Source organism: Zalophus californianus, chromosome 6 (genome assembly GCF_009762305.2).
Source record: "Zalophus californianus isolate mZalCal1 chromosome 6, mZalCal1.pri.v2, whole genome shotgun sequence".
NCBI lineage: Eukaryota > Metazoa > Chordata > Mammalia > Carnivora > Otariidae > Zalophus > Zalophus californianus.
This window is the reverse complement of record NC_045600.1, coordinates 98,882,584-98,903,326: the sequence shown is the minus strand read 5'-3', so window position 1 is coordinate 98,903,326 and position 20,743 is coordinate 98,882,584. Positions and strand designations below refer to the sequence as shown.

At 45.1% G+C, this 20,743-nt stretch overlaps 1 protein-coding gene across 2 annotated transcripts in view; it reads right to left on the bottom strand.

Annotated features, from left to right (window-relative positions):
* Positions 1–338: 338 nt before the first annotated feature.
* Positions 339–20,743, bottom strand: part of AQP9 (aquaporin 9) — a 96,358-nt gene continuing 75,953 nt past the window's right edge. For both annotated transcript variants that reach the window (XM_027569388.2, XM_027569387.2), the window contains exons 2-6: positions 16,012–16,138; positions 10,801–10,938; positions 9,302–9,420; positions 6,405–6,622; positions 339–1,793 (exon numbers count right to left, since the gene is read on the bottom strand). In XM_027569388.2, the coding sequence (XP_027425189.1) occupies positions 1,619–1,793; positions 6,405–6,622; positions 9,302–9,420; positions 10,801–10,938; positions 16,012–16,054 (693 nt within the window). In that variant the 5' untranslated portion in view covers positions 16,055–16,138 and the 3' untranslated portion in view covers positions 339–1,618. The remainder of the gene's footprint in view (positions 1,794–6,404; positions 6,623–9,301; positions 9,421–10,800; positions 10,939–16,011; positions 16,139–20,743) is intronic.

Sequence of the window (20,743 nt, the reverse complement as noted above, 5' to 3'; positions counted from 1 at the left end):
AAGAGCAAGGGTGGGCTAAGGAGGGAGGCATTCTGATAATGTTTTATCAACACATGAAAAATATGACCAAACTGCAACCTCTTTCCTTTGTTAGTGTTTCAGTAACAGCGGGAATAAAACCACATGATAGTCTCACGGATAAGAGGAATTCTTAATCTCAGGAAACAAACTGAGCATTGCTGGAGTGGTGGGGGGTGGGAGGGATGGCGTGGCTGGGTGATGGACACTGGGGAGGGTATGTGCTACGGTGAGCGCTGTGAATTGTACAAGACTGTTGAATCACAGACCTGTACCTCTGAAATAAATAATACATTACATGTTAAGAAAAAAAAAACACACACGATGAAGGTCTTTATATTTTAGGATCCCAGGAACATTATATCCAGAAGGTGTACACATTTTGGCAGCTGCCAATCCCATGTCTTCTGGCCGGCCAAGGAGGGCTGGCCGAGATTCTTGGCCAGTTACTGATCTTCTGAAAGGTGTATGATGCAGTAGACGAGGTTCAACCTTCCGTGTGACCTTAGGCAACTCACTTAACTTCCCCAAGACTTTGTTTCCTTATCTGAAAAATTGGGGCAGCATGGCATTTACCTCGGACAGTCATTATGAGGATTAAATTAGATAATAAAGGTGAAAGTGTTTTTGTGAATTGTAAAGCCCAATAAGGTAATACTATCTTTCCTGGGACCTTCCATCCTGAAGATTCCACTAGACCAGGATCCATGGCTTCCAGTTTTGGCTTCTAGGGCCTGTGTGGAATAATGGATGAGTGCAGACACTGACTTAGCTTGTCAAATGCCTGTCCTCAAGTGGACAATTAGGAAAGTACATTTGAGTTAAAAATACAGGGTGATGTAATTTTCCTGACTGAGGTTACAGTTGTATTTTAGGTTATTATATACTAAAGACAAGAAAATTAATTGGTGCCCTCTAAAATGTAAAGAGCAAGAGATTAATCTGATAAATGGTTTCCATTAAGAAATGCCATTTGGTTTCCCAAATTTATCTTGTCTCCTGAGGTTTCTGAATGCCACAGTGTCCTTCCCCTGTGCTTTCCAGCATATTCTACTGATTCTTGTATCTCTAGGTTTGAAGAATATCTGTATTTATACCAATATAGTGGCACAACATAACTACAGAGTTAACCTATTAGCTCCCTAATTCATGGACATATTAATTGAAATCACAGTTTTTGTCTTTCAATTTAGTTTTGGTTGATACTCAAAACATAACCTTTGTGGAAGAAACAAGGCTTTCGTAATGCTTTTTCATATAGGTCGCGCAGCTGAGATCATCCAAATAAGTCCATGGTCAAGGTTCTAAGTTATCAGTGCTCGCCTAGTAATAAGGATTCTCATCAAAGGATGAAACAAGCAGAGCAGGAGATAAGGCTATTTCAGGGGACAGTCAGTGCTATTCTAGGGGAAACCGGTGAAGAAGAGGTCAGCATTACAAACTTTCCCTTGAATGCTTTTACAATTAGGAGCCTCACATGGCTAGCAGAGGAAATTGGGTGGATTCCACCCTAGTTTTATGAAAACACAGGCCCCTGGATGCCATCTTTTCTGAAGAGAATACTAGTGCAGCCAGTTGTAGACCTGAACTGAGCACACTACTACATTATCACACTAAGTTCATATTTTTCTGGTTTGTCCTCAGCTTGGTCTGTCTCGAAGTCTGGGTCAGGATCTCGGTGGTGGATTTCAATCACAAGAACATAGATGAGGCCTCCAATGACAGCGCCAACCAAAGGACCCACTACGGGAATCCACCAGAAGTTATTTCCAGCTCTGAAATCAAACAAGAAATTAGTGACACACCACTTGGATCTTCCCCCTGGTATTATTAGCCATTCACTAACAAGCCCATCTTTCTCATGCTCATGGTTCCCTTTTAATTCAGCAAGAGCTAAGTATAAGGACATTCACTGTGCTTCACGAGCATCATCCTAGATTTTTCATATACCTTATTTCAGATGATCTGTTCCATTGTCCTATTAGTACTCGTGAGAGAATATGTCCCATTTATTTTCCTTTCATGAAAGGGAGTCCCTGAACCCACTGTCAGAATTGAAGGCATCTAGGGACAGTGTTGGTCGATTTTTCAGGAACTGCCTTTCCCTCATCCTGAAATGATGAGTCCTGGGGATTACAAATGGAAGGGTGTGGAGAGGTTCCTGGATAACGTTGGTCTAGGAGGGCAATCACAGAATAAACAATCAGGAATGTTTGTCAATGAATGAATTTAAAAAATGAAAGGTGGACATATGAATTACCTACTAAATATAATTTAATTTCATGCTGATTTTTTGAGGTCACAGCTTCAAGCTACTCTCTGATAAGGCTTTTCTGCCATGATTCCCTGTCTTCTGCAGAAGTCCTCAATGACAGTACATTATACTAGAAGTATAGCTCTGGGAGAAAGCAGGTGCCTTCGTAAATTGCCACCATCTTTTCCGGAGACAGGAAATCCATTTAAATAACTCCATAGGAAGGACCACGAAGCTCAGAAGCAAGCAAAATTGTACAATAATACTCTAAAATTATTTAAGGATTTATACATTTCAGACAAGACTTTTATAAAGCAGGGGAATGATAAACACCAGCATTGAGGATAATGCAGAGGAGGCAGAGGAAAGAGCAGGAGCATGCGCGTATATTGAGGACTTCACAGTTGGGGAAATGCTCATGGCTGTTCTTTTTATCATTATGCTTAATAACCATATATATGTTCCATGTGGCCTGCTGTTTGTATCACATTTGAATCAGAAAGGATAATAAAGGAACTAAGCCCTGCTCTTGACCCTCATTCTTCCCTCTGCATGGCGATCCCTTCTACCTGGATCATCCCCAGAAATCCTAGCTCATGAATTCAGGCTCCAGGGCAGAGCCCTGAGGTTGAGCACCACGGCCACCAGATGTCACTCTTACTACGAAGGAGAGAGGACACTGCACTTGCCTGCTCTCCATACCCAGAAGGGGCGAGCCCCCCAATCCAGGAGGGCTTTCCTATGAGAGGCACATGGGCTTTAAAGAGCTAGGAGCCTTCTCTTTGGTAAACACATGAAACAAGTATAAGCCCCCTTATTTTTCTCTCATTTCCTTTCTCTCATCGTGATTTAACGGCAAATCTCACTGTCCTTTAACAGATTCGGGTCCCAGGTATCTGCCAGGACTCACGTCCTTCTTTCACTGGCCGGACTCTCAGGGCTGAACATGTGGTACCAGGGTCACAGCTCAGACATGGCGGCCCTCGCGCGTGGCTTCCTGCCTGGCCGGGTCTTACGTGCCCACAGTGTCATCCGCATGCTGTGATTTGGGGGATGCCAGGACAACGTCTGTGTTACTTGCTTAAGGTATGCACCACCATCAGGGATTCATTCCTTTGGGTCAACTATTTAAAATATTAACAATATCCCTGAGATCCTTCATCCATGAAGTCATTAACACCTTAATGTGAATTCGTGGAGAGCGCTTAGATGGAAAACCTCCTAATTAAGGGAAGAGCCAGAGTCAGCCAGGGTCTATTGACTTGCCCTTGTCAGGGCAAGTCTCTGGTGCCCCCCACGCATGGTCATCCTCACTGCCTGCCAGAGAGGGACGAGTGGGGACCCGAGAGTTAGGCGGTCTTGGTCTTATCTGACACCAAGCTAGGTATCTCCTGAGATGCTTACCAGGGATGAGGAACCCTGAAAGGGTGGGACGATCTAGGAACACCCTGGAGATCGGTTATCCCTCCAAGATTTTCTTGGGAAGTTTTGAAGATCACCAGCCAGCCAGCTCTTTCCTAACTGGTTTCTGCTCCTCTATCTCTCCTTTTTAATCCATTTTATGTAGTGATGTCAGATTACTTTAGTGAATTGGAGTTCTAAGCATGTCAAACTTCTGTTCTAAATCCTTCCATTGCTTCCCATAATCTATGGAAGAGGGAGCAACCCAGACCCCAGTCTTTCACTCTGGGAGTCTAGAGCCTCTGTGATCCGACACGAGTTGTCCTTTCCAGCCTTCTCCACGCACCCTTCCAGCTAGACGAGATCACTTGTTAGTTTAACATTCCGTCTTTGTAAACAGATCCTCTCTGCCTGAAATCTCCTCTCTGTCCCCCATTTAAGCATGTCCAAATACTATAAAATGCCCCTACTTCCACCCCCGTAATTCCTAAATTTGGAGCTGCAAACCTCTCAAGTGCCTGAGTTAACGAGTCAAATCTCCTTAATGGCACTAGGCAGCTTCAACTGGTGCAAGCGCCTATGCTGAGCCCGCTGAACAGAACACAAAGGAAGCAGAAGGGCAGCAGCTGGGTTTCATCATCTCCAGCCGGGGGACCTTGAGCAAGAGATCAGGTTGCTGCAGGGGTGGATAAACGAATGCACGAAGGGAAAAGACCCTGACACAGAGGGACATGGAGCTGGTCTGGCAGTAGGGGATTCTAGCATTTTGCCACAGACATGATCTCTTACCATATACTTAAAGCCAAGGGAGGATAGGTGAGCCCTCTATTGATCTTAGAAGCACCACCACTCCTAGAGCTTTGGGTGAGTCACAAAACAGGGCTCAAAAGGAGGCCTTCGAGGTCTATTTGTTCCAGGGGTCTGTGTGAAGCTAACAGAGGTGACCTGGCTGTGGGGGCAGCAGTCTCCTAGAGTGAGGCTCGGGGAGGTGGGATTAACGAAACTCAGGTTAATTCTGGGCTCTGGGAATCTTTCTGACATGTTTTTCATTCTCCATCAGGAGGACACAAAAGAACCTTCTTAGTTGGGGACATTTTGTTCAACCTTTTCATGTCCTAGCGGTAATCATTCTGGAACAAGAGCTCCTCACCCGTGGTACTCTTAACATTTTTGGCCAAATAATTCTTTGTTGTGGGGATCTGTCCTGGCTACTGTAGGATGCTTGGCAGTGTCCCTGGCCTCTCTCTACCCACTACATGCCAGTAATAACCTTCACCTCCACCCTCCCCAGTTGTGACAACCAAAAATGTCTCCAGGCATTGCCAAATGTCTTTGGGTGGAAAAAATTACCTCTGGTTGAGAACCACTGGTCTAGAAAACTCATTGCATTATTAGTTTCTTAAAGATAGGAGATGTTGCTTGATTTTCTTTGTATTTCTCATCTCCTAGGACATGCCAGGCACATAGCATTTGCCCATTCTTTCATTCAGACTTTATTGACTTCTCCTGAGACTCTGTATATGCCAAGCCCTGGTCTTGTTACTCTGGGGGCAGCGGTGAGGAAGCAGCCAGGTCCCTGTCCTCAGGATGCTTACATTCTAGCAGTTCTCAACCCTGTCTGTGGTGGTGATATGACTGGTGTCAGTTATTTTAATAGCTACTTTTTCACACTGGTGAAGACAACCCAAACTTTCACTTAAATAAGTCATCACATGTGTATGATTATATGTACAGGTCAGCATTTAGGGACATTCAAGTCTTTTCTCACAGCAAATATCACTAGAATTTCCTCACACGTGTCTTTCCTACTTCTCTTTCTCCATGTTAGAGCCCTGCTACTTGATGAACCAATGTAAGTTCCTTTCCCACAGAGAGATGTGCTAAGTGGGTGGGGACAGACCACTGTGATTGCATGGGGCAAAAGTGGGAAGGAAAAATGGGCACATGTGTCCTGGAAGATTGGTACCAACAGTTGACGTATTTCCTCAGCACATTCTGAGGTAGAAAGTATGGCGTCTTGCCATTTCCTGTGCATGGGCTCTCTTTCATATCTGTTCCACCAGGGATTTCCTACTCATACCTCAAGACCCAACTCAGCCCTCACTTCTTTGGTGACGCCTTTCCCAACCTCTGAGGCATAGCTAGTCACTCTCTTGTCTGCGTTCACTAAGCACTTTGTTTTGGGGGTTGCCAGAGCCCTTACTATATTGCTCAAGGCTAGTGTTTTAGCTGATTTTGAAATCTCCTTACGTAGCACAGTGACCACAGCACAGATGGTGTTCAGTAAAGATCTGCTGAATGAGTGAAGCATAGCATGGTTCACTAGCAAGAGCCCAGTAGTCGTATCAGAAGATGGAAATTCTAGGTGCAACTTTATCACAAAGTGAATCTGCAGACAACCTATACAACCAAAATACTCACATAAAGCCATCTACTAACTGAGGATTTATTATTATTATATAGGGTAGGCCTATCTCTTTTGAATTTACCTGGACCCTCTCTCTGTCTCTCTCCCACTCTCTTTCTCTTTATCTGTGTCCATGTGTGTCTCCCCCTTCCCCCACACCCCAAATCACAAATCGTCAGTGAAACAATCCACACTGATGACCAGAGCATGCACTTAATCTCCATGCTCCTAACTGAACTCTCCCGGACCTCCCCGGTCCAAGCACAGCCCTTCCCAGTGAGGCACAGCGTGAATCTCTCTTCCCCCGACACCGCCATTACTTACGTGAAGACCTCAAACCCCCAACCTGCCAAAGCAGTGAAAAGTCTGGGACTCAGGTCTCGAGCTGGGTTCATGGCACAGCCACTGTTCAGTCCCAAGGAAGAAGAAATGACAATAATCAGGAGGCCAATGACAACGGGCTCTAGGCCTTTGGGGACTCCCAAGTTTCTGGAGTCAAAAATGGCAAAGACAATCATGAGGAGGAACATGGTGGCCACTACCTGGGGACAGAGAAAATGCACAAAGGATTTAACTTGTATTCTGCTCACTCACCCACCTCAGAATTCACTCCCTCTTGTTAAAAACAAACCCGGTGATAACTAACACGCACTGTGCCAGGCTCTCTTCTCATCACAGCAATCCTAGATGTGGGGCTAGCATCATTTACACATTAGTGACGTGCCAAGGTCACCTACTCAGTGGCAGTCAGGTGTGGACCCAGAGAGTTCGGCTCTGGAGACTACTAGCTTGACTACAACTATCCTGCTAAGCTACCATCCCGCTAAACAGAAAGGCAAGCTGCCGGCTGGCAAAATGGTTAAAGATGCTCAGTCAAACTGGTGAGAAAAACAACGTGAGACATCAGTGGATACGTGGGCAAAGGAAATGAAAAGAAAATTCATAAGAGAAAAGTAGAATTAAGAAGGAAAGAAGTGGGAAAAACTAATTTGTAATGAAAAAAGGCAAACAGTACTAAACATTAGGGAAATGATACCAGTTCTCTCAGGCTCTTCTAGTAGAATGACACATGCCACTTTCAAAAGGAATGAAGATACTGTCCTTTTCGATGAAAGCCAAGGTTTGAGAGAGAGAAAGTCAGCCTTCTTTCTCTCTTACCTCTAATGGAAAGGACTTGAATTCACATGAGAAATCTCTAATGAGATAGCCCAGCCCCAATTGCTAGAAAGGTCTTCCTTTTATTGGGTGTAACTTTATCTCACCATAATTTCATGGACTAAATATTTTATAATTAGTGTATAAATATTAGTGTATATATATTATATAATTAATATGTAAGTATATTAATATTTATTGAGCACCTGTTATGTACTAACTTCCACCAAATCTCCATGGAGGGTGTACATACCAAGCCTAACTTCTTTTGCACTTGACATTCCTTCAACTCTTTGAAAGCTACTAGTCCATCCCATCACCTCCAGCCCCACAGCTCCCACACACACACCTGCTCTAGAACAAACATCCCCATTCTCCACTCATTGTTGTGTGACATCATTAGCTTTTGGTTCCTCTCTTGTAGTAGTATGCCCTCTTGAACTGTGACATTTGGAAATGAGTCTAATACTCCCAGTACGGAATAGAGTATAAAACCCTAAACTACTTCATTTGAATACTATCCTTCTGTTTTTTCAGCTTATGAGAACATTCCTTTTTCTCTGGCAGCTACATCTCTCTGTATCTTTGCCACCAAAACTTTTCTCATCATCCCAGCTCATTTAGGCTCTTGGTTCCAAATGACTAATGTGATTCCCACAGTCCAGTTTCCCATCTAATTGTCTTCACTTTTGCATTGTTCCTTTTGTCCTCAGGTGCTCATTTTGTTTTTTGCTAGATTCAAAATTCCTGGGCAGAGACTGTTTACAATGCATTTTCCTCATATTATTCACTTTGTCCTTACAAAGTAATCTGATAAGTACTCATATTATCCCCACTTTACGAGACCCCCAGAGTTCAGTAATTTAGCTAAAGTTGCTCAGGGAGTTGGCACAGAACTGTTATTTTAATTCAGACACTCAGACTCCAAATCTCAGATCTTTATGACTCACGTTTACTTGTCAGTCCCTCAAGCTCCAGACACAGGGCTGAGCATACAGAGAAGGCTCAAGAAAGACTTGTTGGTTGCCTGTTTGGTTTGTTGATCAAAGTGGAAAGGAACAAGACTGAGGGCATGAGGGCATGGTTTTTTCATCTATCCATCAAACGGAGGTGGGCAGAGTTGGCAATCTGGAAGATCCCTTTTATACACATGTCCACTCTACCCAGCCCCATCGTGATCACAAGAGAACAACTGAGAGTTGCTGGAGATGTCCTCCCTCCCTCCCTCCTTCCTTCCAGGCTGACCAGCAGCCTTTTTGGGCTGCAGTAAGGGAGGAAGAGGCTATCAGGTTGACAATGTTCGTCCTGCCACAAATTGACCAGAAGAACTGTGCTACTGGCTACATCACAGATGTCTGGGTGCAGCTTGTTGAGATGTCCATAGGGCAGAGACACTTCTAGCTACCTCGAGAGGTTAGATAAACCTATGCAACTGAGGAGACACAGAGGATCAGTGATACTCTAGGCTCAACTGCCACACTTCACAGTCCTTGAATTGAGATAGAAATGTCTTTTCTTATAGCCTCCATGTTCAGAGCACAGAAGAGACAGTGATCAGAAAGCAAACTCTATTTGCCCCTTTAGGGGTTGAAATGTCCAGTTGTCCACTCTTTTCTGGACCTCAACCAATGTGAAACAAGTGTATGCATAGTTTTTAAAGATTTATATTGTTTATTTTTAGAGAGAGAGAGAGAGCAGGGGGAAGGGCCGAGGGAGAGAGAGAATCTCAAGCAGACTCTCCGCCCAGTGGGGAGCCTGATGACCCCAGCTTGATCCCATGACCTTGAGATCATGCCCTGAGTTGAAATCAAGAGTTGGGCCACTCAATCAACTGAGCCACCCAGGCACCCTCAAGTGTATCTATTAAAGAGGAAACAGAAAACTTTTTTAGTGGTATCAACTTTGGTAAAGGGAAAAACTTGTCAAAAATGCTTGCGTTATGCCTAGTGACCTCTGACTTTGGAAACACAGCCTTTTCTTTTTGATGGACTATAATGCTCCTGTGCATTCCCCTTATTAGATCATATCTTTTCACCAAAGTTTGATCTTTGTTAAATGATACTTACTTGGTCTGCAAATGCATTCGTCAGAGACAGATATGGAGCTGGGTATGTTGCAAAAATGTGTGCTGTTGCATTTTCTCCCACAATGAGCAATTTTCCACCAGCAAAGGCCATAAGTCCGTCTATGGAAGAAAGAACTCTCACCTTAGTGCTCTCTGGGCAAAGCTGAGGGAAGCCCATGCCCAGTCTTGTGCTAAACAGCTGCAACCCAACACTCAGCTTCAGCTTAGCAGATCCACACCATTTGCCTCTCCTCACTTCATAGCATGGCAGTTTTAGAGATGCCCAGAGAAATTCTAGGATGTCGGGTCAAAGATAGAAAGCCCTGGCTGCCCTCCATGGTTCACTCCACACTTGAGCCATCCTTAGCCAGTGGGTCCGGGGAACTAATTTTTTGGAGGGGAATTCTTGGAATTTTCGAGGTCAACCAAATGGCAAGGTGGAGCTTCAATCTACTGTAGGTAGAATTCATGAATCCCAGGGGGTTCTCAGTAACCCCTAATACCAGTCCAGAAATTGAGGGTGTTGTGGTACAGCGAAGATGCCCTTAGTTCAAGGGAGACCACAGTCCTCGACACAGCCAATGCCAACCCCAGGTCTCTCCTGCCACAGCAGCTGGCTCTCCTGAGTTTCTGATCTGGTCTCAGATCTTCCATCAGTCCTCTTAAGCTCTATTTCTCAGAAGGACATTCTGTGGGAAGAAGTCTCCATCCACAAAGTATTTCTTGAAGGCGCAGTTCTTAAATTCTAGCTCCTAGAAGCTTCAGTTTGAGAGTCCTAATGTACTGAGACTTACCCTGGGTTAGACAGAAGGAATTACTTCAACCATTGATTTCATGCAATCTCAAGATTTTTAGTTTGAGGGGTCTTAGAAGTCAAGTCTCTTATTTTTCAGAGGAGGAAACTGAGAATGACAGAGTCAGATGACTTACATGTAAGTCCCCCATCTACTTACTGACACAACACAGAATTAAAGTCTGGGTCTTCGATCGCCAGTACTGTTTCTCTCCCAGGACTGTTACAGAACAGAGGTCCTGGTTGTTGGACAGAATGTGGAAGAGATTCTCCACCTAGCCTATTCTCAACCGTGCCCCTTCCTTCAAAGACTTTGTTCCAGATTCCTTCTCTGAATACTTAATCATCATCACTTTTGCTACCAGTCAACACCCTCTCTCCCAGCCAAGTCAGAGAAAGTTTGTGGAGAAGCCACTGGCCTATTGCTTATTTTGTGCAAGGTCACACTGTAGTACTGAATGGACCTAAAGATAGACTTCTAGTTCTGCCCTCCATTTAAATTGTGACCATTTTCTGAAAAAGGCTTCATGAATTTGTCTTAATGATAATGTTGGCCCCATCATTCAGAACTTCGAATACTTAGAACTGCCCGCCAGTTGTGGAACACTTCCCTGTTCTTGCCTTATCTCAGCTCTTCCTAGCAAGTAATTCTGACTTCCAAATTATGGCCAGCTCTCCCTAACCTCTGGGCTCGGGGACCTACTCACCATGGTAAATGCCAAAGAGGGTTGCAGCTCCTGCAAAGGCTCCCAAGAACTGGGCTCCCACATAAAAAGGAAATTTGAACCATTTCATTCGTCCAAAGAGACACATTGCAAAAGACACAGCTGGGTTGATGTGGCCACCTACAAGAAAGATCAGATGATTAGGGATGTTAGCAAGAGGCCAGGGAGAATTATTACACAGAAAACCTTATCTAGAGACCTCAGGCAGAACTCAGCCTTCCAGGTAGGGAACTGTGTGAAGAGACAGAGGCCTAAGTGTATGTGAGTGTGCATGTATGTGTGTGTGTGTGTGTGTGTGTGTGTTTGTGTTTGAATGGGGAGGAAAGGCAGACCAATAACCCACATGCATCATTAGACACTGTCTAGGAAGTTCAGGTTTCTGAAAAGGGAGTCAGATATGGGAAGAAACTTGTACTCAAGAGGCTCATTTTGTATCTCTATCTACCATCAATGGACCTCTACCTAGCTATCATCTATCTACCAGGCTTTTATCTATGTAAAAAACAATAACCTCAAAGAGATGGGTATAAACTGTTAACTTCAATATATTTTTAAGTCAATATATTTATACAATATGTTGTTTAAGGTTTAAATCTGCATCTAGCAATTCCTCAGCCCACGTCCAGAGGATATAAAACAATCTTAAGACGGAAAAGAGATGTCTAAGGGAAAATAAACCTTGGCTGGTGGGCTGTGACTCTCACTCAGGTAAGGGGCTCAATTTACTTTGAGGTGATCACAGTGTCTGAGTGGATTCTGCTCAGTTCCTCTGCATAAACCATGTATTTCTCTCACACACAAAACGTAGCAACACTTCCAACACCGCAACCTAAACTCCTGCTAGAGAAATCAGCCTCCTGGTTTCTCATCTAGTCACCAGATCAGATAATGGGTTTGCTCAGTGGTAGGTGACCAATACCCCAGCCGGCTTTGCTAGTAACAGCAACAACATTTACTGAACACGTGCCATACATTATTATTGGGGTATTACATACATTTGACCCTTAGAAGAACCTAGTGAGATGGGTATTACTCCAATTAACTGGTGAGGAAACTGAGGCATAGAAGTTAAGCAACTTTTTTAAGGCCACATGATTAGTTAAGTAGTGGAAATGGGATATTCAAATGCAGGTTGATATGAATTCTAGAGTCTATGTTCTATGTTATACCACTTCCAGACCTCCTTCACCATCTTTATAAGCCTTCCCTGCCTTAGTGGGCAGAAAAAAATTTTTTTTCAAATATCATCTTTGAGTGCATATGGGCTTAGTTCCTAAAAATGAAAGATGTTCATTTGAAGAGTACACTTTGTGTGGAGGGTGAGTTAGAGTCACTGTCAATGTGACCACATTGAAATGTGGACCTTTGGGGTGGGGACATAGTTGTGAACAAGAGATGATAATGATGATGATGAAGGAGGAGAAGGAGGAGGAGAGCAGAAAAAGAAACTTCACCATCTGATTCTCTACAGAACCTGTAGGTCAGGCTGCTTCTGGAAAGTCTCCCCCTGTGAAGAAAGCAATGCTCTTCTTAAGTCTCTAAACCAAAGTGGGCTGGCAGGTAGTGGTTCTCACTGCTGGCTAAGCCACAGGGTCCTTTCTTCACCTGCCCCTGCCATTTAGGGGCTAATATGAGGGAAAAAATGCCAATATATCAAAGTATGGGTGATTTCCTGAAGCCTTACAAACACCTCAACTGGTTTGTTTTACTTTTAAATCTAAGAAAGCCACAATTCTGGAGACCAGCAGGAGCACCACTTACTAGGCAAGCTGGGAACAGGGGTTAGGAGAGAGGAGTACCCAGGCAATGGAAAGTTCCCGAAGCCAGCCCTGTTTCTCTATTCCCAGAGGCTATTTGGAGAGGAGCTGCCACCCAGCCTGCATAGAGGGATCCATTGTGAAAGGACAAGAGAAATCAGCTGTAAGAAATCAGCCCCAATCAAAAGCACCTCCCCTCAGTCCATTCAATTTGAGAGTTATGTGTTTAGCAGGCTCCTCTTCCAAAATAAAACCTCCTACAGGTAGGTTTCTGGTTTGTAGCCCCTCATAAGCACCTTGAGGCAGGGTGCTCATTCTTCATCTCGGACTTTACACAATGCAAGCCACGCAGGAGGTGTTTAAAATATGAAAGTTGAGTCAATAAATCATCAGAGGCCTTTATTCAAGGGTAGCTGGGACTACGAAGGCCTGCTGAGAGGGAAAGTTGTTTGGGAATCAGAGAGGGTGTGTCCAAGAGGGTGCCTTGCAAAGCAACAGGAAGATTTCTCCTTGCAGGATGAGTGCTCAGCCTGGCTTACTGCCGGACAAAGCAGAGCAGTGTAGTGGAAAGAACACGAGTGCTGGACTTGGGGAGCGCCGCCCTCAAGTCTTCGCTCTGTCCAGGTTGTTGTGAAGATCAGATGATTCATAAGAAGAGCCCAGGGTGGAGCTGGAGCCCTCCTGGCCGGAGATGAAAGTCTTACGTGAGCAGAATGAACACTTTCAAGGTGCTGTTCTGGGCAAGCCTCCTCCTTTCCCACGCTCACAGACCATGCTGCGATAGAGACAACCTTAATATTTTATTTGTCATGATGCAAAGCCCTCTTGCTTTTTTGAGAATTTATATGGCTTAAACAATGTTACATCACAAACAGCCACCATACAAGGAGGCAGCATAAACACTTAATGTTGGATGCTGCATCATTAATGGGGGAGTCGTGAGTTCCTATCGGCAATATTTGAGGGGCAGGCCACTGGCATGTTCACAAGGAAGAACAGTGTGGTAAGTTCCTTCCAGAAAGGTAATGTTGTATATTGCAAAACCAGATGTCAGTTGACGTCACCAGTCTGTGACCACAAAGTGGGATCTTATTTATGTTTATGCCCATTGTACAATGGTTATTTTTGGAATCCTCAAAGAGGGCCTCCTATGTGCTCGCGAACCAGTATGTTAGCTGCAGCCAAAGGAGAAAGTCACCTCCTCCCCGCCCCCACAGTCTTCCCGTCCCATTACTGTGGCTGCTGAAACCAATACTGATGTCGGCCTGGGTGTTAACGGTGGCCTGGTGTGTGGTCTCTGTGCATTCCCAAAGCCACCAGTCCTCAAGGAGCTGAACAGCGCTAGGTTCCAGAGATGGGGAGATAAGCTTCCTTTCCAGCCCAATGCTGCCTTGTATCAGCCAGGCTCAGAAACTGCTCTACATATATTTTGGGATCTCACAGACTCTCATGAACAGGTCGGCTCTTAACCCTCAACTGGAAAGAACCTCTAGTAGAAATAGTCCCACAGGCTCTAGCTGTCACCCTTCTGAGCACAGGGGCTTAACCCCAGTCCAGGGCCCAGATGGGAAGCCTTCACGCCATCTCTCACCTTCTCTTCCTCTTTCTGCTGGTCTTTGCCCTTTTTTGTCCTATGTTGACTGCCCAAATCCCCGACTATATCAATAGATGCAGACAGATATGGGCCACATTGGTGATGAAAGCTATTACCTACACTGGTAAGGTCTGGGACCAATTTCTGCTAAATAAATATGTGATGATGTTCAAGTCAGGGTATTAGGCAGGTGAAATATTCCCAAACCGTGTTTCTACCTAAAAAATATGCCCACATTTATATTCCCCACTTTGTGGCCACCAACCTTGTGTGAACGTAGTGGGAGCACAGAGGGGGCAGCTGTGGGGCGTCTTGCAAGTGTGCTTTAGGCCACGCCTATGATCTGTCTGCTGCCAAGGCCTGCACTATAGTTAGGATGGTCCCCTGCCTACTCTGGTGTTTAGGTAGGCACTATAGTGCTGGGATCACAGCAAAGACTCGACAAGAGTGTGAACATAAACACTGCTCATACCAAACAAACCACACACACAGCCATCTCTAACCTGGACCGCCACAGGATCTGAGTCTATGCGCTACAGAAAGGTGGCAGCCAGCAGGTGACTGTTCCAGGTGCCCAGTCCAATGGGGCTCCCAGGGGGTCTGGGCAACCATTCTTCAGTGTTCCAGTGGCAGCATCTGTCACCAGGCCTGCCAGCTTGACTGCAGGTTCCTCTGCCAGGACTGTTCTGCCCAAAGGCCCTGCTTGTAATGTCACGCCCTTCCCATAATAGACCATTGCGAACACTGTGTAATGGTGGGGACAGGAGTTTTGCTGTCACATAGACCTAGGTCAAGTCTTTGCTCTGCTTCTTTACCAGCTGGGGGACTCGTCATTTTCTCAATTTCTCGGAGCTCCAGGTTTCTTGGTGGCATGGAGACAGGAACGCCTGTGGCAGAGCGCTACTGTAGAGAAAGGGGACAGAGTATGCACAGCAGGCTGCACAGGGCCCCACGCGGGCTTCCCTTTCTTCCTTCAGGCTCAGCAGGCTTGCCTTAGTGTTCTGACCCGGCTGCTGAAAGATTCTGAGCACGTTTGAGAACTGCATCATTTCCACAGACCTCTCCTGAGTTCCCAGGCTGCATTAAATAGCATCATTTCATTTTGCTTCTCAGAACTTTGTGAATGGGTTCTAATCAGTCCCCCACTTGGGGCGGAATTCAACCAAGAGCACTGCTCGATGAGACCTGCACTTCCCCCGAAAGCACCAGCCATTTTGCAAGTGGCCTAGACTTTTCTGATTGTTGTGGGTAAAGGTCCAGAGACTTGTCTCTGTTGGAGTGATCTTCACTGGGCTCTGCACAGGGTCTCTGGGAATGACTTCCAAGCATGGGGAAGAAATAGGCCAAAGATCATACTGATGGATGAAGAACAGGATGCAGTGGTTCGATTTAGGAATCAGCCAGGTCAGGGGGGCCTGGGTGGCCCAGTGGGTTAAGTGTCTGCTTTTGGCTCAGCTCATGATCTCAAGGTCCTGGGATCGAGCCCCTCACTAGGCTCCCGGCTCAGCAAGGAGTCCGCTTCCTCCTTTCCCTCTGCCCCTCACTCCACTCATGTTCACTCACTCTCTCTCTCAAATAAATAAATAAAATTAAAAAAAAAAAAAGAATCAGCCAGTTATGAATCCTAACCCTCATCTCTTGTCTCTTGCTAAATGTTGCTTTTGCACAAGTCACTTACTGTTTGTTGGCCATTTTGATTTTAACATCTATAAAAACAGAATTAAATACATATTCTTGCAGGGTTGTTGGGGTCCAAATAAACTGGGGTATGTAAAGCCCCCAACACTGTGCTAGCACATTGGAATGGCTGAATGAACGGCCGCTATTATTTCTATTACTTACCAGAGACACCCCCAGTCACATAAATGGCCATTACAACTGCCATGGCAAATCCAACATTGATAGTGATAATTCCTCCAAAGAGTCCTCGACTGAGGACAGCTTGGGCGACAGAGCCACATCCAAGGACCTGGAATGAGAGGAAGCTCAGTAAGCTCAGTAACTAAGTGGAGAAGGCCACTGTCGAAGACAATGGAAAGTCGCAGAAATAAGAAATACGCTTAAAGCAAGTGCACGGATTGGGCTGCCTCCAACTTCATGCAAATCAAATTATAAGGATCCAGCCAAGCACAGATAGCAAATGGTGATTCCGAAGCTGTATCGGGCATACAGATGAGTTTTGCTGGGCTGGCAGTGTTATTCTTTCCCCACTTCTCAATCGGGTAGTTTTACACACTGATCCAGGGTTCTGGCTCTTAGTTTAAATCAAACTTTTTATTTTGAGGCAGTGGTAGATTCCCTTGAGGTTGTAAGAAGTAACACAGAAAGATCCCGTGTACTTTTTACCTGCCGGTTCCTTTTAATCAATCAGAAGATCTAGCAGCCTCAAGGAAATAATATCCTGGGGCAGAGTAGGGGTCAGTCTATCCCTTTAAACAAAGCCTGTGTGGGCTCAGTCACTTCACTGCACTCCTGTGGGTCTCCTTCCTGGCCCCTGGAGGGAAGCTGGCAAGCTCTGCTCTAGAAGTTCCCAGCGCAAGCCGTTTTGGGCTTACAATCAGATGCACATCCGGCAAGTGGAAGGGCCACAGGTACCACCTACAAGGCCATGGGAAAGAACGCCTGATGTGCAAGCAAACAGAGGCAAACTGGGAGGAGGAGAGACTTGGCAATCAAGCCCTCCTCATCTCCGTGTCTTTTGTCCCTGCGGAGGCTGTCCTTTCCGAGGGAGCAGAGACTGCCAAACTCACTGCTGCTTGTACTCCCTCTGGCACTGAGCATGGAGCCATGCTCACAGGAAGCACTCTGCAAACAGGTGTACAGTGAAGAGGAAGTGCGATCGTGAGTCTGCCACAGTCTTCAGCTGTAGAGGGTACTGTGGAGAATGGGATCAGTATTCAGAAACGGTTGGGACGAATATCTTATGGTACATCTACTCAACAGAGTGCTCTGCCGCTATATCATAGAATGAGGGAGGTCTGTGTGTCCCAGAGGGAAAGAGCCCCCATAGGTATTCTTAATTTTTAAGAAAAGATGCAGAACAGTGTTAAGGCACACTGCCAATTGTATTCAAAACACGTTATATGTATTTCTTTTTATATGCATGAGCCCTCTTTATGAACCTAAAAGAGCAGGAAATGGGGTTGTACTCTGTGGTGGGGGGGTGGGGCAGCTAGATGGCCAGGGCAGATACTGGAAGAAAACTTTTCATTGCTTATCTTTTTTCTTCTTTTTAAACATGTGTTTTAGTCTGTACCACTATAAAATACCATAGACTGGGTGGCTTATACTGAACGGATATAGGTGGAGGCTGGAGGTCCAAGATCAGGATGCCAGCATGGTCGGGTGAGGGTGCTCTTCCAGGTTGCAGACTTCTCTGTTGCATCCTCACAGAGCAGAATGGGCGAGCGAGCTCCCTTGAAAGTCTTTTTTTTTTTTTAAAGATTTTATTTCTTTATTTGAGAGAGAGAGAATGAGAGACAGAGAGCACAAGAGGGAAGAGGGTCAGAGGGAGAAGCAGACCCCCTGCTGAGCAGGGAGCCCAATGCGGGACTCGATCCTGGGACTCCAGGATCATGACCTGAGCCGAAGGCAGTCACTTAACCAACTGAGCCACCCAGGCGCCCCCTTGAAAGTCTTTTAAAAGGGCACTAATCCCATTCATGAGGGCTCCACCCTCATGACCTAGTCACCTCGCAAAGGCCCCACCTCTAATACCATCACTGTGGGCATTAGGTTTTTAGCAAATGAATTTTGGGGCGGGGGGGGTGGCGACAGAAACATTTTGACTGTAGCACCATGTAGTTCCTAACGTTTAGAAAATGGGTCCTATATACTCACTGAACAACCAGTCAAAACCATTTAATCCTGGCCATGAAGGAAACCTTTGGTGAGGAACTGTTATTGGGAAAGACAGAATAGTCACGTGCAAGTCTGGTAGGAAAGTAACAAGACAATAAATGGCCATCAGCCATCCTCATGCTGTGGCTTAAAGGGTGAGTGTGGTCCTGGAGGAGTGAGTTCTGGAACACAGGATCATTAAATCATAGCTCTTTGTGTGTTGAATTGGCCAAACTTTTTCCAGAATACACCGACCAGCTTGGGTTTCATAATGAAAGAGCAACCGATTTCAGGAAGGGCTCAACATCAGGCAATGAATATTGTTTAAGGGCATATGAGGAAAGATTTCAGAAGCAAATATATGTAAGGAAAAAGAGATTAAGAAGGTGGATGAAGATAATAACCAGCCACTGTGCGTCTCTCCACAAAAGGATGAAAAAGGAAATCTGAGCCTGAAGTATGAGAGGTTACATGTGAACAATTTCCTGACAGCGATGAATTAATTCTAAATAGCTTCCCCCTGGGTGCCTCTGTGAGGTTTTTCATAGAAATATAATTTATGAACAATAATTTAATACATATAGAATGATTTTAGATTATTCCTCCCTGAAGGCAGAGAAATTATCTTGATCTTTCAACAGCTTCTGTAATCCCTAGTTCTAAGACACATTGCCTCATCTTAGTTCCACTTGCTAGACAGTAGGGTTAAGTAGGTGGGCTTGACATCTTGAGGGGAGCCCTTGGGCTACACAACACACATGCACAGGCTGGGCTCCAGACCCTACAGGGAATCTTAACTAAGGGTGTATTAGTAACATGTTCCCTTTTCCCTATTCAAGAACATCACCTGGGTCCATTTCATGGCCTATCAATTCCACTTAGACATGACCTAATTTTTTTCTAGAATCCCTATCTATTTTAGTAACTCTCTGAATTAAAACCACCACCACATTGGTGTCTCTCTCTCTCTCTCTCTCTTTTTTTTTTGGTGTCTTTCTTTTTAATTTCAAGGCAATTAACCGACCCATGCACAACTTCTACGCTAACTGGCATTTTGACTGCATCTTCTGAAAAGAGGAATGAAATGTTACTGACAGCTGACATGACATGTCCTGACAACTGGGGGTAAGACGAGACACATCCAGACATGGGCCAGTCCTGACGTATTACTGCTTTCTATATAAATGTCTTCCCTCTTTTGAGGTCTGATGCGCGTGCACCTGTGCTAGTCTAGAGGGGGCAGAAAAGCTTTAAATGGCCCCGGCGGGTTCAGGGAGGCTTCCCCCCTGTCAAATTTCACAACGATTAACACCTCCTCTTCCACCCTAGATGCTGAAATTGTTTTTTTATTCTTTCCTCAGGAGGATAACTGATGCAGTGCGCTGCAGGAAAGGAAGGAGGAGAAATGAACAGTGTGGGGGCTCCAGTGACCTTCATCGGAAATTGCCACTTGGAAGATTTCAGCCCAGATTTATGTGATTGCTTTTTAATTTTAAAATATATTTATTATAGCCTGAAAGGTAATGAGGTGAGGATGATACCACCTTCTGGTATCATCCCTTGCCTGCCTCTTCCCACCTGCATCCAAGCACCAGGGAGGCAGAGCTTGGATATCCTAAAGTACCGTGGCCAGATCGCTGGGGAATTGTCACCCACTCTGGTTTCCTTCTTCTTTGTGCCTGGTGTAATTTTTCCCCTTCCAAAATGAGAGAACTGTCCTTCACGGTATTACTGAGAGAATTTCCAACATGATTCCCTGCCCTAACCTTTAAACAAACTGCCCTACCTTTCCCCTTCTTAGATACAGAAAGAGCCTATTATCATATCCAGCTTGTCTCAATTTTCTGGTCCCACTATCTGGAAAGCTGTTGTGGATCCATCACCCATTCATACTCTCGTCACACCTAACCTGTGTTCTCCGAAATTCAGTTGTACTGTCCGTACTATACAATTAGTGCTTAGTTGTTTTCCAAGTGCCGGATCTTGGCCTCCGTATCTAGAAAACAATCTCTAAGATTCCTTTCCAGACCAACAGCAAACAATATGCTGGCCTACTTTGTTTCATTCTGTTTCCTTAGGTGTTGTGTTTCCCAGGTCCACCTGTGCCGGCCATCTACATACCTTCAAGTTCTCTTCCCCCTTCTTGTCAGGATCTGGCATCTGCTCAATTTATCTTCCTTCTCCAGGGGAGTTAGAAAACTCACAGAACCATGTAGGGGAGGGAGGTTATTACAAATCATGGATCTAGTTCTCACTGTGCCCTTCACTGTGCCTCCAAAGCTCCTCATTCAACTCTCATTCATATTCACCCAACAGCTTCACCATACTTTCTCTTTTCTCATCAGCCCAACCCACCAATCCCCTTTCTGCAAATAAAACCACCTTCTACTTGACTCAGCACCTGTAAGTTGCCTTGAAGATCGGTGGCAATTTAGAATATCACATAAACATTGTGTCCCAGTTACCCAGCACTACGTAACTACCTCCCAAACTTAGTGGCTTAAAATGATAACATTTATTTTGCTTGCGAATCTGGAATTTGGGCAAGGCTGGGCAGGGCATCTCATCTCTGCTCCATTTGGTATCAAGTGTGATGGTTCAAAGTTGGAGGATTAGAATGATCTGAAGGCTAACACATTCATGTGTTTAGTGGTTGATACTGACTGTCAGCTGATGCCTTGGCTGGAGTGCTGGCCAAAGCCCCTACAAATGGCCTTTCCATGTGGCCTGGCTT